Source organism: Trichoderma harzianum (assembly GCF_003025095.1).
Source record: "Trichoderma harzianum CBS 226.95 unplaced genomic scaffold M431scaffold_7, whole genome shotgun sequence".
Taxonomy (NCBI): domain Eukaryota; kingdom Fungi; phylum Ascomycota; class Sordariomycetes; order Hypocreales; family Hypocreaceae; genus Trichoderma; species Trichoderma harzianum.
Window position 1 is genome coordinate 1,427,680 of NW_020209255.1, and position 13,832 is coordinate 1,441,511.

Sequence of the window (13,832 nt, forward strand, 5' to 3'; positions counted from 1 at the left end):
ACAGTGCTGGAGATCTGCTCTCTAATAGGGATTAGTCTCCAGCTGACAAATATCTTTCGCTCTTGGTCTCGATAAAAGCCGTGTTGATGGATAAAGTCTTACAATCGAGCGCGAAAATATTATTTCCCTTTACTGTTGGCAATTCGAATGATAATTGATTCACAATGTCGGAGGAATTGGTTTTGTTTGATCTCCCTAGTAAGAAGGAAGCCGGCAACAGGGGTTGGTCTGGCAACACTTGGAAAAGTAAGTCAAATCACAAGAGTCAGGACTCAGGATGAGGTTCTCGACATGAACAATTGAACGAGGAATTATATCATAATATCTAGCTACTGACATCATTTTCATTTTCACAGCCCGCATCGTTCTCAACTATAAAAACATACCATACAAAACCCAGTGGATAGAGTATCCAGACATTGCAGCAACTTTTGCCTCATATGGCATTCCTCCAAACCCCGCATCATCATCAGACGCTACTTACACCGTCCCCGTGGTGAAATTTCCCAACGGCGACTACCTAATGCAGTCGTATGCTATTGCGCAAAAGTTGGAGGAGTTATTCCCTGAGCCCTCTTTACATCTCGAGAGCGATTCCTACAACAAAGTCGTGGCTGCTTGGTCCAAGATTGACCCTGCCCTAGCCCCGGAAACGAGGCCCAGGGTGCCGAAAAATATCCTCAACCCCGCAAGTGTCGAGTATTTCGAGCGTACGCGGGCCGCTCGACTTGGCATGACCTTGGAAGAACTTTCCAAATCTGATAAAGCAGGGGAGGCTGCCTGGGCTGCCGCCGAGCCTGGTTTGCAGGCGCTGAAGGCGGTTTTGACGGAAAATAGCTCCGGGCCATATATTGACGGCGATTCTGTCAGCTATGGGGATTTGGCACTTGCTGGCAACTACGCATTTTTCGGGACGATTCACGAGGATCTGCTTAAGAGGCTCTTGAGTTATGATGAGAGCCTCCAGAGACACTATGATGCGTGTAAGAAATGGTTGGAACGGAGCACTTTTTAGCACTTAGGCATGCTGAGAGGAATCCATCGTGTCCTCTAGCTGATGCAAGTTTACTCGATATCTGTATGCATAGTCATATTATTCACAGTGATGCTACCTCATTCTCTGTATTTCATTGACGCAATATGCGGTAAAATACCTCCGTAAATTAAGGCCGTATTAGAATTACCTCTATGATTCCTACTTTGGTCGCCTTCCAAAGGTAGCACGGCAATCCTGCAGATGCAGTCAATCATTCGTGTCTTGTTCGCATTTAGTAAAGGTGGTGCAACGCGCCGTGAGTTTCATGGCGAACACGCATCTTATTGGATACTGAAAGCTGCATACCCATGTTACATTAGGCATGCGTTTATACCCACCCACTTAACGAAAATCAAGAGCGCGGCTGAATCCCGCAACTTGACATCTCCATGATATGCGAAAATCAAATTTCATCATTACTAGCCTTGCAACCATTCTAACCGAAGGGCAAAAATAATGCCTCGAAAGTCCATTTCTACATTCTTCAAAGGCCTTCGATCGAAGAGTCATGGAAGAAATGACCCAGCGGGGAGCTCCTCAAACGTGCCTGATCATGGAGAGACAGAGAGGGGTCAATCTTTACAATTGAATAGACACTCCATCTTTCCACAATCAGGTCGCTCCACAAGTACGACACCACAACCATCTACGCTTGGTTGAGATTGCGGCAATAGATATTTTGCCCGCAGATACACCAGCCCACTCGATGGATGCCACACATATCGATACAGATGATAGGAAAAAGAACGCGACGTCACCAGAAGAAATTTGGGATGAAGCATACGATGGCCTGAAAGCAGAACAGCCCCAATTGATGCATATTTATGAAGTCATTTTATCTAATAAGCTTCATGATCCCAATTCCGACCACCCACAGTCGGAAAACGAGACCAATACGATTGCGACCGCTGGTGATGAGCGACGTGCCCAAATGTTGGCGATCATGCAATACGGCCAAAACAAAGTCAAGAGGGAAGCCAAGATCAAAGAAAGTGTAGGAGAAGCTATGGAAATCGTGAATTCAATGAAATCAATAATAAGTACAGGCATTCAGGCCGCACCACAGGCCGCTCTTCCGTGGTCTATTGTGTCTATGGCCTTGGACGTAAGCTTGCACATATTTATCTCATTTTGGATGTCAGACTAAACGATGGATAAGATTGTTCAAAATCCTGTCAAAGCACAGAAAGATAATATCGAGGGGATTGCATACACGACAAAAAGAATGAAGTGGTATTGGAGTTTGTCGAGTGATCTATTTCATGGAGATGGGTCTCTCAGGAATAGAAACGACGCGCCCGATACTCAAAACGGCATACTTTTGCGACTTGTAGGGCTCTACAAAGAGATTATTCTATTTCAAGTCAAATCAATTTGCTCTTTTTATCGCAATCGTTGGCTTCAGCTATTTCCCGATTTTGTCATAAAAGACAATTGGAACGATAGTCTGAAAGAAATTCGAACACTGGAATTAGAGTTCCAAAATGACTATGCGACATACATGACTCTAGAGGAAAAGAGTATGAGCCACCAAATCAAAAATTGCCTTGAAAAACTGGTCGCACTGCAAGTCAACAACTTAGAGCAACAAGATCGAGATTGTTTGAGAGACTTATACATTACCAATCCTTGAAATGATAAAGAACGTCTTCTGGATACCAAAGGTGGCCTTTTGCCTGATTCATACACTTGGGCTGTCAAGAGTGCCATGTTCCGACAATGGCATACAGAGAAGGAGACAAATCTACTTTGGATTAAAGGCAACCCGGGCAAAGGAAAAACATTGATGATTTGCGGGCTCATTGAAGAGTTAGAGCACATGGAACCTCACCAAGACCTCCTATCACACTTCTTTTGCCAAGGCACAGACCCAAACTTCAACAATGCCACAGCGGTCTTACGCGGCATTATTTATTCGCTCGCAACCCAAAAGCCATCGCTCATTGAGCATATACAACAAGAATATAAAAATGTCGGCAGTAGAAGCCTTTTCGACGGAATCAACGCTTGGATAACGCTGTCAGGTGTATTCGTTAAAATGCTACAAGATCCTGCACTAGAAAATGCTTGTCTGATAGTCGACGCACTGGATGAATGCGAATCGAATCGCAAGAAACTCTTGGATTTCATTATTGAAAGCACTTTGGCTACCCCTCAGGTAAAATGGATCCTTTCAAGTCGGAATTATCCCGATATTGAGGCCAAAATACGTTCATGTCGAACAATCGCGGTCATTGATCTCGAAAGCAGTGCTACTCTTGTTTCGGAGAGCGTTGATGCATACATTCGTTGCAGAACACAACAATTGAGCCTAATTGAGGATAATGAAGTGCTTCAGGAGCAATTACAGCGTGCTATTTTGCAGAAGTCAAGCGGAACGTTTCTGTGGGCTGCACTCGTGTTCCAAGAGATCGAAGAGCGCCGCACATACGATGATGACGCCGAACTGCTGCAACTCTTAGACGCAATGCCTAGCGGATTAAGCGGCCTATACGAGAGAATGATGAATCAGATTAATCTACTAGTGAACAGCGATCAAGAACGTTGTCGCAACATCTTGGCAACCATGGTGGCCGCATATCAACCACTAAATTTAGAGACACTGCCAATACTGGCTGGATTAAAGGGCCGACTAACACAAGCTGAACCTCTGAAAACCTTAGTCCGAATGTGTGGATCATTTTTTGACTATTAGAAGAGATGTCGTTTATTTCGTTCATCAATCAGCGAAGGATTACCTGATCGGAGAAGGTCACAATCGCATTTTCCCCTCCGGAAGCGAAACTGTCCACCGAGACATGTTCAACCGCTCACTTGAGGCTATGTTAAAACCCGGAAAACTGCGACCAAACATATACTCTCTGCCATATCCTGGTGTCAAAATACACGAAATATCCGTACCACAGCCAGATCCCCTTGCAAGCATTATGTATTGTTGCATGCACTGGCTTCAACATTTTTGCGACGGCACTTTTGGTGTTTATTCCGGGTCAAAAAATCACATACATGAAGGCGTCAACAAAATTTTCGATTTCCTCAAGCTACATTTCCTTCACTGGATTGAGGCGTTGAACTTGTCACAGAATGTGGAGGCCGGAGTCGTCTCTTTGCAGAACTTGCTTAATTTGTTGACTGTTAGTTGTATTCTCGACTCCCCAATCACAGGACCATTTATAATTGACAAAACTAGCACAACGTAGATGAAACTGAGGCGATTGAGTTTTTCCAAGATGCTCTTCGCTTCATACTCTACAACAGATTCATATTGGAAACAGCCCCTCTTCAAGTGTATATTTCTGCTAATATTTTCGCCCCTATGAAGAGTCATATACGACTTCACTTCAAAGAGGCAATCTCATGGATCAAGACTTTGCCCCCAGTCGACAATTACTGGAGCTCCTGCCAATATACTTTATACTGTGGTATAATGACAGATGCAGTTTTCTCAAACGACACTTCTCAATTAATTACACTATCTCTTGATGAGAAAATGAAGAGATGGGAGACTACTACAGGGAAATTAATACCTGATATTGGTTATGACTTCAAGTTGCCACCTGATGAGGAGCGTTCTCTACAATTAACGTTATCGGACGATGCCAAACTTCTTGCCATCTCAGATGATCTGGCAATCACGGTATGGGATCTAGAGTCTGGGAAACAGGTTCAAGGATTTAAAATCCAAAGAAGAAGAAGGTCCGACACAGCGTTCTCAGGCGATTCTATGCTTCTGGCTGTTACAGATGATACGTCTTTCCAAATTTGGGAATTAGCTACAGGCAAAATGGTTAAGACTCCACGCCAAAAGTACCCCTCGCGGGTGTTACTATCGCAAGATTTCAAGTTAGCAGCCTGGAAAACTACTGACAGCATCTTAATATCCAATGTAGCTACTGGAGAGAAGATTTATGAGCTGTCGAGCAAGTTTCACCCAACACATTTCTCCAATAATTCATCATATCTTGTCGCACTAGACACTGACAAAATGGAAGAGACACCATTTCAAGTTTGGCACATCTCATCAGGCGAAAAAATTATAAGATATATATCTAGAGGGCCACTGTATGCCTTCAGATCTATTGCTTTTTCGGACGACAGCAAATTCCTGGCGTTTGGAGAAGGTGGTGAAAATATCAACATTTGGAACCTCGAAGAGAAAGCCATGGTACGATCGTATAGTGGCCATACACATGCCGTTTCATCGATCGCATTTTCAAGAGACGCCAGTTTTTTGGTGTCTGGATCTTTAGATCGAACTGTGAAAGTCTGGAAGACAGATTTTGACAGCATCGACCGCCCACCACAAAGTGAACTAGGCAAGGCCTACCACAAGATCAACGCCTTGGCCTTATCAACCGATGGAAACTTTACCGCGACAATGTCTAGGGAGAAGATCACATTTTGGAGCACACGCCAACTTTCACATATTCAATCAATTTGGCAATCTAAAGATCTTACCCTCGATCCTTTGGCCCCCCACAGAGGACATGTGCTTGCAATATCCAAAGACTCTAGGCTCGTTGCTAGGGTGTATATATTCTATGAACATGATGATTCGCAATCCATTGGCATGAGTATTTGGAGCATTGATTCAGAATCACCAGCCACCGGTGCCTTCAGAATAGGGGGCTGTGACGAACCGGGTCCTATAGGCACTATAGGTTAACTGTTTCCAAGGGACAAACCTTAGAGTGGTTCTATGGTTTATGTTAGCGGAGCAATCAGGTCGGTAACGGGCAATCTTATCACCAGCTAGTTAATACAAATAAGAATAAATATCTATGTTCCAATCTAATTATATTATAAACGCTGTAATAACAACTAGCTATCTAAGTATTCTAATAAGTGACATAAAGTAAACTTATATATCTAGTCGTATATTCTAGAGTCAAGTAGAATCGCTTATAATTTTAATTAATTTGTTCCTGCGTTAATTAAAATTAATGTTAATTCCCGTCGACCGCTTCCTAATTAGCTGCGCAGCCTAACGTTAGTCTAGGAGTGCCTACCCTGTAGGCCCCTTGTCGTAACCATAAGAGCTGGGTCGTAACACAATTCTCCCCCTTCTGTTAGTCTTATCCCTAAGACCAGGTAATCTAGCATATAAGTATCTATACCTCCTACTTATAGGTGTTCTTCTTATTCTATTACCTGTTCGTCGCTAAAATAACTTTCTGTATTTAAAAATCTACTGACTTAGCTAATATAAAAGGAAAAAAGAAAAAACTTAATAGGAGTATAGTACTTACTGCTTCTATATTATTGTAATCCGTTAAGATAAAACCCTGCTTCTATTGCAAAAAGAAGGGATTTTAGTATTTAGCTTCCGAGGTTAACTTAAGTCGCTGCTTAAAGTATATTAAAGATTACAAATCTTATTATAAGGCGTTTCTTACCCCTTAACAATTATTACGTATTTCCCGTTGACGCAACTAGCTCGACAGTAAGGTTAAAGCCGTTAAAGAGGAAATCGTAAATCTTATAGCTAAAGTTATTCATCTTCGGAAATAACATAAGGAATAGTCTAAAAAGGCAGTATATACGGTATCCTAAGGTATTAATAATTTAGCGAAGCTAGAGTAGTTAAAGCAGAAGAAGCATAAGGCAGAGGCTGCTCTTCAGGCTGCTATAATACAGTTAGCAAAGGGTTCTTCTAAAGTCGTCCCTGCTTCTTTAGAATTAGTAGATTATTTAGGGATATTGTCAATAGATCCTAAGCTAGCATAATCCCTAGGCTTTAATAAAGTTTTTCCACCAGCGTTATTAAGTTCTTAAGATGCTTAATAGGTTCCTATATTTCTTCTTTTTCTTTCCCTTTCTCCTATTATACCCTATAGCGTCGTTTACCGTCTTCTCCTGTCTTTATTACATTAATGTCTTTTACCTCGTATTCTTCTTCTTCTCCTTTAATAATAATTTCGTCTTAGATAAATCTTCTAGTTTCTTCGTCAATTTATACTTTTTCTAGCAGGGAGATGTAGAATATCGGATATATATGTTTTCCTTGTTTTTCCTATTATTCTAGAAGTTTAAGTTTATAATTTACTTCTCTAATTTTTCTTAAAATTTTATAAAGTCTAAGTTTCTTAAAATCGAGTTTATTGCTTAGCCTGTTTATTTTGATATTTACTTACTTATTTCCCCGCGTGTATCGGTGTAACTAGACCATATCCCTTTCCTAAAGGGTTAGTCCTTTAATCCTATTTCTGTCTACGTATTTAATTATCCTTTATCGAACGAATTTAAGTTGTCGTCGTAGTTCATTATGTAATTTAATTATGTCCTCTGCCTTAATTATAGCTTTTTTAACATCTTCCCCTTACCTTAGCAGTTAGTAGGCTTCAGGTTTAAATCTATAGTTTAGGAAGAATAGTAATTTCCTAGTTAATTCTAATTCTATGCTGTTATAAGCGAGTTGTACAACGGGGAGGAGTTCTACCTAGTTGTTTTACTTAAAATTAATATAACAGCGTAAATAGGTCTTAATTATTTAGTTAATCCTTTCCGTCTATCTATCTATCTATAGGTAGTAGACTATGCTAACCTTATAATTTATTTCTAATTTAGCTGTAAATGCTTTCCAGAATTTAAATATAAATATATTTCCTCTATCGGAGATCATATCCCCCAGCAGTCTATAGTTACTTATGACGTATCTTATTATTACATAAGCTAATTTTTCTATATTACTGGCTTCCTTAAATAATATAAAGTAGGCTATTTTCGTAAGTCTATTAACTACTACGAAGATGCTGTTATAAAGTACCCTCGTAACTAGTTCTCTTAAAGAAGGTAGTTTAGTAATTAAGTTAAATAAAATCAATTCCTATAATTGCTGTAGTATAGGTAGTAGTTATAGCTGTCCGTAGGGTTTATACTTAAAGCTTTTAGCTCGTCCGTATATTATATATTCTAATACAACCTTCTATATCTATTTCTTAATACCTTTAAATTTAAAGTATTATGTAATTTACTATATAGTTTTTCTAATTCTACGGTATCTATTAAGTTTATATACGTAAACTGATTTTACTACTTTACTTCGCAAGTCTTCTAGTACCTAGATAAGTCCATTTAGTATTAGGTATCCAGTATCTATAGAAATACCTTCTAGGTATTATTTATTTTCCTAGTTCTTAACGTATTCCTTTATGTCGTTAATAATCAGGTCGTCTATCTCAATTTAGTACAAGGTATTAATTAATTAAATAACTAGGTCTTTATACTAGTTTTTCTCTAGTATTTATACCTTAACTTCCAGGATTTCTTAGAAGTGGTCTAGGTGCCTGCTAAGTATATTAGCGTATCCGTTGTCTAATCCACTGTAGTGTTTAATAATAAGCTTAAACTTAGAGAGTCGCTTATAATACTTAACTTATCTACGGGATAGTTCTTGTGTTATTATAAAGTAGGTAATATTCCGGTGATCTATAAGGATTATTATTAGAAATCGGCTTCCTTTACAGTAGTATTTTTAATACTACTTACTAAGCGCTTAGTATATAACTATAAACTCTTTATTATAGATAAAGTATCTGAGTTCTGGTCTATGTAGTTTCTTAGAGAAGTAGGCAATAGGCCTAAGTTTCTCTTTTTCGTTTAGTTAACTAAGTACTCCTCCGATCACATAGTCTAAGGCGTTAGTTTCAATTATAATAGGTTTATTTAGATTAAACATCATAAGTACTGGTGCACTGGTAAGGGCTTGTTTAAGGCGTTTAAAGGCTGTTAGAGTGTCTTATGTAAGTTCGAATTTAACGTCTTTCTTTATTAAGTTCATAAGTGGCGTAGTAATTTTTAAGAAGTCCTTAATAAAGCATTAGTAGTAATTAGCAAGTCCTAAGAAACTTTATACTTACTTAACGTTCTATAGCAGTTCCTAATCATTAATTGCCTTAAGTTTCTCAGGGTCTATTTAAACTTTACCTAAGGTAATAATATATTCTAGGAATATAACTTTTTATATATAGAAGTTGTATTTCTTAGGTTCTACCAGGAGTTTATTATCTTAGAGTGTTTATAGTACCTTTTTAACATACTCCTTATATTCTTCTAAGTTCTTAAAGTAGATAAGGATGTCGTTAAGGTATATAATGATAAAATGATCTACGTAGTCTCGTAATACATAGTTGATCATTTTCTGGAAAGATACTGGGGCGTTTGTAAGTCCGAAAGGTATTACCTAGCATTTATAAAGTCCGTATTTTATACAGAAGGCGGTTTTCTATTTGTTGCCTTTCTTAATTTAGATAAGGTTATATACTCCTTTAAGATCTAATAAAGTAAAAATCTTAGCTCCTGTAAGCCGGTCTCTGATTTCCGAAATCAGTGGTAGCAGCGTAATATCTTTCTTAGTTATTGCGTTTAACTGTCGGTAGTCTATAATAAGTCGAAGTTTACTGTTCTTTTTGGGTATAAATATAACTAAATATCCTGCTAAGGATTTAGAAGGTCTAATGTAGCCCTTCTTCAGCTGGTCTTTAATCTATTTATTAAGTGTCTTAAGTTCGGTGGTACTTAGGTTATAGATTTTGTTAAACGTTGGGACTTTGTTATCTATAAGCTTAATCTTATAATCCTATTGGCTGTGTTCTGGTAGTCCAGTGTTAAGTTCTTTATTAAAGACTAATATATACTAGAGGTCTGTTAGTATATTCTTTAAACGTTCTGGTGTCTGTTGGTCTCAGTGGCATAATTCCTTAACCTTTTATATAATCAAGTTAAGAAATCTAAGCTGTTTCTTTTTTAGTTTCTTAACGTATTCGACTGTCCTTAGGAGCTTCTTTAGCTCCTCCAATCATATTTACTTTATAACTTTTTATTTTTCCGTATATTTTTTTGTTTTTTAGTTTAATGCAGGGGTTACTAATCCTATCGTCGGGGATATTATAGCATCCTATCGATCCTCCTAATCTAGTTATAGTATATCTCTGAAATTAATTAGTTTAGGGCAAGTTTACCATCTCGCCTAGCCTCTGATTTAGTTAATATTAGGGTTGCGTAATTTAAGCTAATTATATCCTAAGAGTATATTATATCCTGCGATATTTATAATATTGAATTTAAACATATCCTTAATTTTACTAAACTAGATTATAAGGTGATTAGTTTTGCGGTTAATAGTTCCGTTGTTATATATGAATTATTGTTTCTTAATGCTCGTAAGGGTATATGGTTTCTCCTTTTTATAATGGTTTAACTATAGGCGGTTAACTAGTTAAGGTGTAATGTAGCTTGTCGTGGCTCCGGAATTTATGTAGACTGTAATTGGTTTATTATTTAACTATCCGTCTACTAGGAATTTCCGTAGTTTCTTTCCTCCTGTTATAGTATTTAGGTTGTGGTAGGTTACATCGTCGGCGCCGTTGTAATAATTATTACCGTAAGGGTTAATATTGATGTCGTCTAGGTCTAAGGTAATCTATCCTGGTTCTTTATTTTAAATATTATAGCGTTTACACCAGGTGCATCTGGGTTTAGGTATGTGTCTGGCGGTAAGCTTATGGTATTTCCGAAGGTTATTCCAGTTAATTCCTCGTAATTCGTTATTATCGCTATATCTTACTAGGTTAAATCCTTATTGTTCCAGGTTGTAGGTAACGTATACGAGGGCTCGGCGTTAGTACTGATGTTTCTTACAATAATCTTTGTTACAGAGCATAAATTCTTTTTATCTACATTCTGCAGCTCTGTAGTCCTTATGCTATTTCTGAAGTTTAAGCATAATGTATTATTTATATAGTAGCAATTTGCAGTTAATAATATTAGCTTCGTTATATTAGTTTATAAGCAGTATATTATCGATAAGGTAGATAGCTGATTCTAGTGCCTTGGCCATCGGATATTCGTCTGCGTTGGTCTTGATGTATTGTTGAAACCGGTTTCCGGGCAATTGGATCCGGTCGTAGGCGGTACTTAGATTAATCTATTTAATCTGTCCCTATCGTTTAAGGAGCTTCTGGTGGTCCTCGAGTTCCTTTTGTTATACGATTTCGTCGTAGCGTTTATTTTCTTTAATAATACCTTATATTCTATATTAGTCTTCGTATTATTCCTAGTCTATTATAGTTATTTTACAGAGGTAGTAGATGCTTTTGGGTTCCACTGACCTATATTAGTCGCATATACGTTTCTTAAGGTCGTTGATTTCTTTCTAAGTTATTCCTTCGCAAAGGTCGTATTGCGTTAGGGACGCTGTGTCTTATTCCGCTATCCCGTTCTTTTCTAGGTGCGTTTAAGTAATCTCTTTAAGTGTGTTTAAGGTTTGTGTACGCCCCTTGGGGTATTATCCAGAACCTTATTTATCGCTGCGGTATATTTGGCAATTGTCGTCATAGTATACTAAGAAGTGCAGTTTATTATAGTCTACCGAAGGTTTTATAGTGTTAATAGTTTGGTTCTCTTTGGGTTCTAAGACAGGCGTAAATTTCTTATCGCTATCTTTCTTAGGGGCTTAATAATATTTCTTTACGTATCCTTTCTTTCTATAGTTATAGTATTTAACGTTCTTACGTTAAGCCTCAATAGTACTAAGGTCTATTAGGCCTGGTTGTCTATTGTTAAAAGAGGTAATATAGTTATTTTGCTTTTTTCCTTAGTTAGCTTAGTGTCCTTAAGTTCGCTTAGGTTAGACGTTATAGAAGTTCCCGTTCTTTTCTCGCTTCCGTTCTTTCTGTTATTCCTAATTGCGATTGTTGATCTTAATAGCTTTTTAAGTGTAGTCGGTGAAGGTCGTCTTTTTGCAGTTAATTTTAAAGAGTTTATCCTTAACTTCAGGTTTTACACTATTATAGTAGACTTTTTTCTTAGTTTCCTTAGTCTAGTTAACCTTAGTTAACAGGCGTAGGAAAGTTAAAGTATACTTACTTAGTAGTCCTTTTTAGGTAATAAAACAAAGTTCTTACTCAGCTTCTTATTGTTTATCTACAGTACTAAAAGACTTTCTAAGTTATTCTTAAAATTCCGCGTACTTAGTGTAAATTTCTTCGGTTTATATTTTAAGTTTTTTTAAATTAATCTTTCCTTCCTCGTAATTCTATATAATAGGTTGGAACTATATTTCAGTATCTCCTACAAGGCGGCTGCCTGCGAAGATAACTCTATCTTCGTCGTCCTTTAAGGTACGAGGGAAGTATCCGAAATAGGTTGCAAATTCTAAGAAAAATTTGTCCATCTTACGTAGATCTCCGTCAAAGGGTTTAGGCTTCGTCGGTTTAATAACCTCACCCTTCTCTCTTTTCCCATCCTAGAGGTCCTAAAGCTGGGTCTTAAGAGCTTTAAACTCGGCCTTTAATTTATCGTAATTAGCTTAATTAGCTATGTTTTCGGCTAGCGTATCTTTAAGCTCAATGTCGCTGTTGTAATTACTTTAAGCTTCGCTTTTGTAATCAGTATCGTTATCTGGAACTCTAAAGCTTATAAGCTGCTGAGTTTCTAGTATTTTATTACCCATAGGTCTAAGGTGACCGTCTAAATAAGAGTTATTATCGTATAATAAACCGGGTCCTATAGGCACTATAGGTTAACTATTTCCAAGGGACAAACCTTAGAGTGGTTCTATAGTTTATGTTGGCGGAGTAATTAGGTCGGTAATAGGTAATCTTATCACCAGCTAGTTAATATAAATAAGAATAGATATCTATATTTTAATTTAATTATATTATAAACGCTGTAATAATAACTGGCTATTTAAGTATTTTAATGAGTAACATAAAGTGAACTTATATATTTAGTCGTGTATTCTAGAGTTAAGTAGAATCGCTTATGATCTTAATCGATTCGTTCCTGCGTCGATTGGAATCGACGTTGATTCCCGTCGACCGCTTCCTAATTGGCTGCGCGGCCCGACGTTAGTCCGGGAGTGCCTACCCTGTAGGCCCCTTGTCGCGACCATAAGAGCTGGGTCGTGACAGGGGCTATTCAGAAATTGTTGCGGTGGCGTTCTCACCTAATGCGGAATTCTTGGCTGCAGCATACCATGCAGCATACCATAATGAAAAAGAGTGTACTGTCATTATCTGGAAGGTTGAGTCACAGGAAATGGTGTACCAACGTGTTGTGTCTGCTACTGTTCCCGCTGCAACCCGATTTTTTGTTGATGATGCGTATTTATACGTCGTCACGGATATCGAATGCTATAGATTGAAGGAGCCGACGGGAAACCTTCCCGAACATGGCGATCGATATCTCATACCTACTAATAAGGTTGACATCGGTTACTCTATTAATTCATCAAAAGACTGGATTGCATGGAACGGGAAGGACATGATATGGCTACCGGGAGATTTTCGTCCATCAAGCACAGGTGCGTTTTCTGCACGGATCGCGGAAGTCGCACTGGCAACTGCATTGGGAAGCCTTATTACAATGAATTTCGAGGAGCCGCCATCTGAGGATGAGGATTGGACCCCCTGGAAGTCATCTGGATTTCTCTAGTGTCCAACTGGAGGGGTATTATACAAAGGGCCAGATATGTACATATTGGGGATAGCTCTTGACGGGCTTCAGAGTCTCAAAAACCCCCCGAAAGGGTTTCGAACAGCCGCTAGGATGCGAACTGAGTCAAGATTACTGGGTTGTTCTTTAGATTTGACTCGTTCTGTTGGGCGGGTTCCTCAGGGATTTGACCAAAAATTTGGCCTCTGATGTGACAGGTGGCAATATGTTTGGCGTTAGTGCGCCCATGGCTCTGGAATACTGTAACATTCCCCTTTTCATTTTATCTACAAGCTCTACATTGTACTGAAACAGACCGAATCTTGTTACTGATCAAGGAAATGATGGTCGAAGTCAAAAT

At 38.4% G+C, this 13,832-nt stretch overlaps 2 protein-coding genes across 2 annotated transcripts; both read left to right on the forward strand.

Annotated features, from left to right (window-relative positions):
- Positions 1–164: 164 nt before the first annotated feature.
- M431DRAFT_87512 (hypothetical protein) lies at positions 165–1,015 on the forward strand (the record flags this gene model as incomplete). Its single annotated transcript, XM_024923804.1, has 2 exons — positions 165–246; positions 357–1,015. 2 exons carry the CDS (start codon positions 165–167, stop codon positions 1,013–1,015), a joined length of 741 nt encoding a protein of 246 aa, XP_024773726.1.
- A 477-nt stretch (positions 1,016–1,492) lies between these two features.
- On the forward strand, positions 1,493–13,471 carry M431DRAFT_496001 (hypothetical protein; the record flags this gene model as incomplete). Its single annotated transcript, XM_024917442.1, has 7 exons — positions 1,493–1,664; positions 1,726–2,141; positions 2,196–2,637; positions 2,701–3,706; positions 3,732–4,170; positions 4,227–5,566; positions 12,949–13,471. 7 exons carry the CDS (start codon positions 1,493–1,495, stop codon positions 13,469–13,471), a joined length of 4,338 nt encoding a protein of 1,445 aa, XP_024773727.1.
- Between the last annotated feature and the right edge of the window lie 361 nt (positions 13,472–13,832).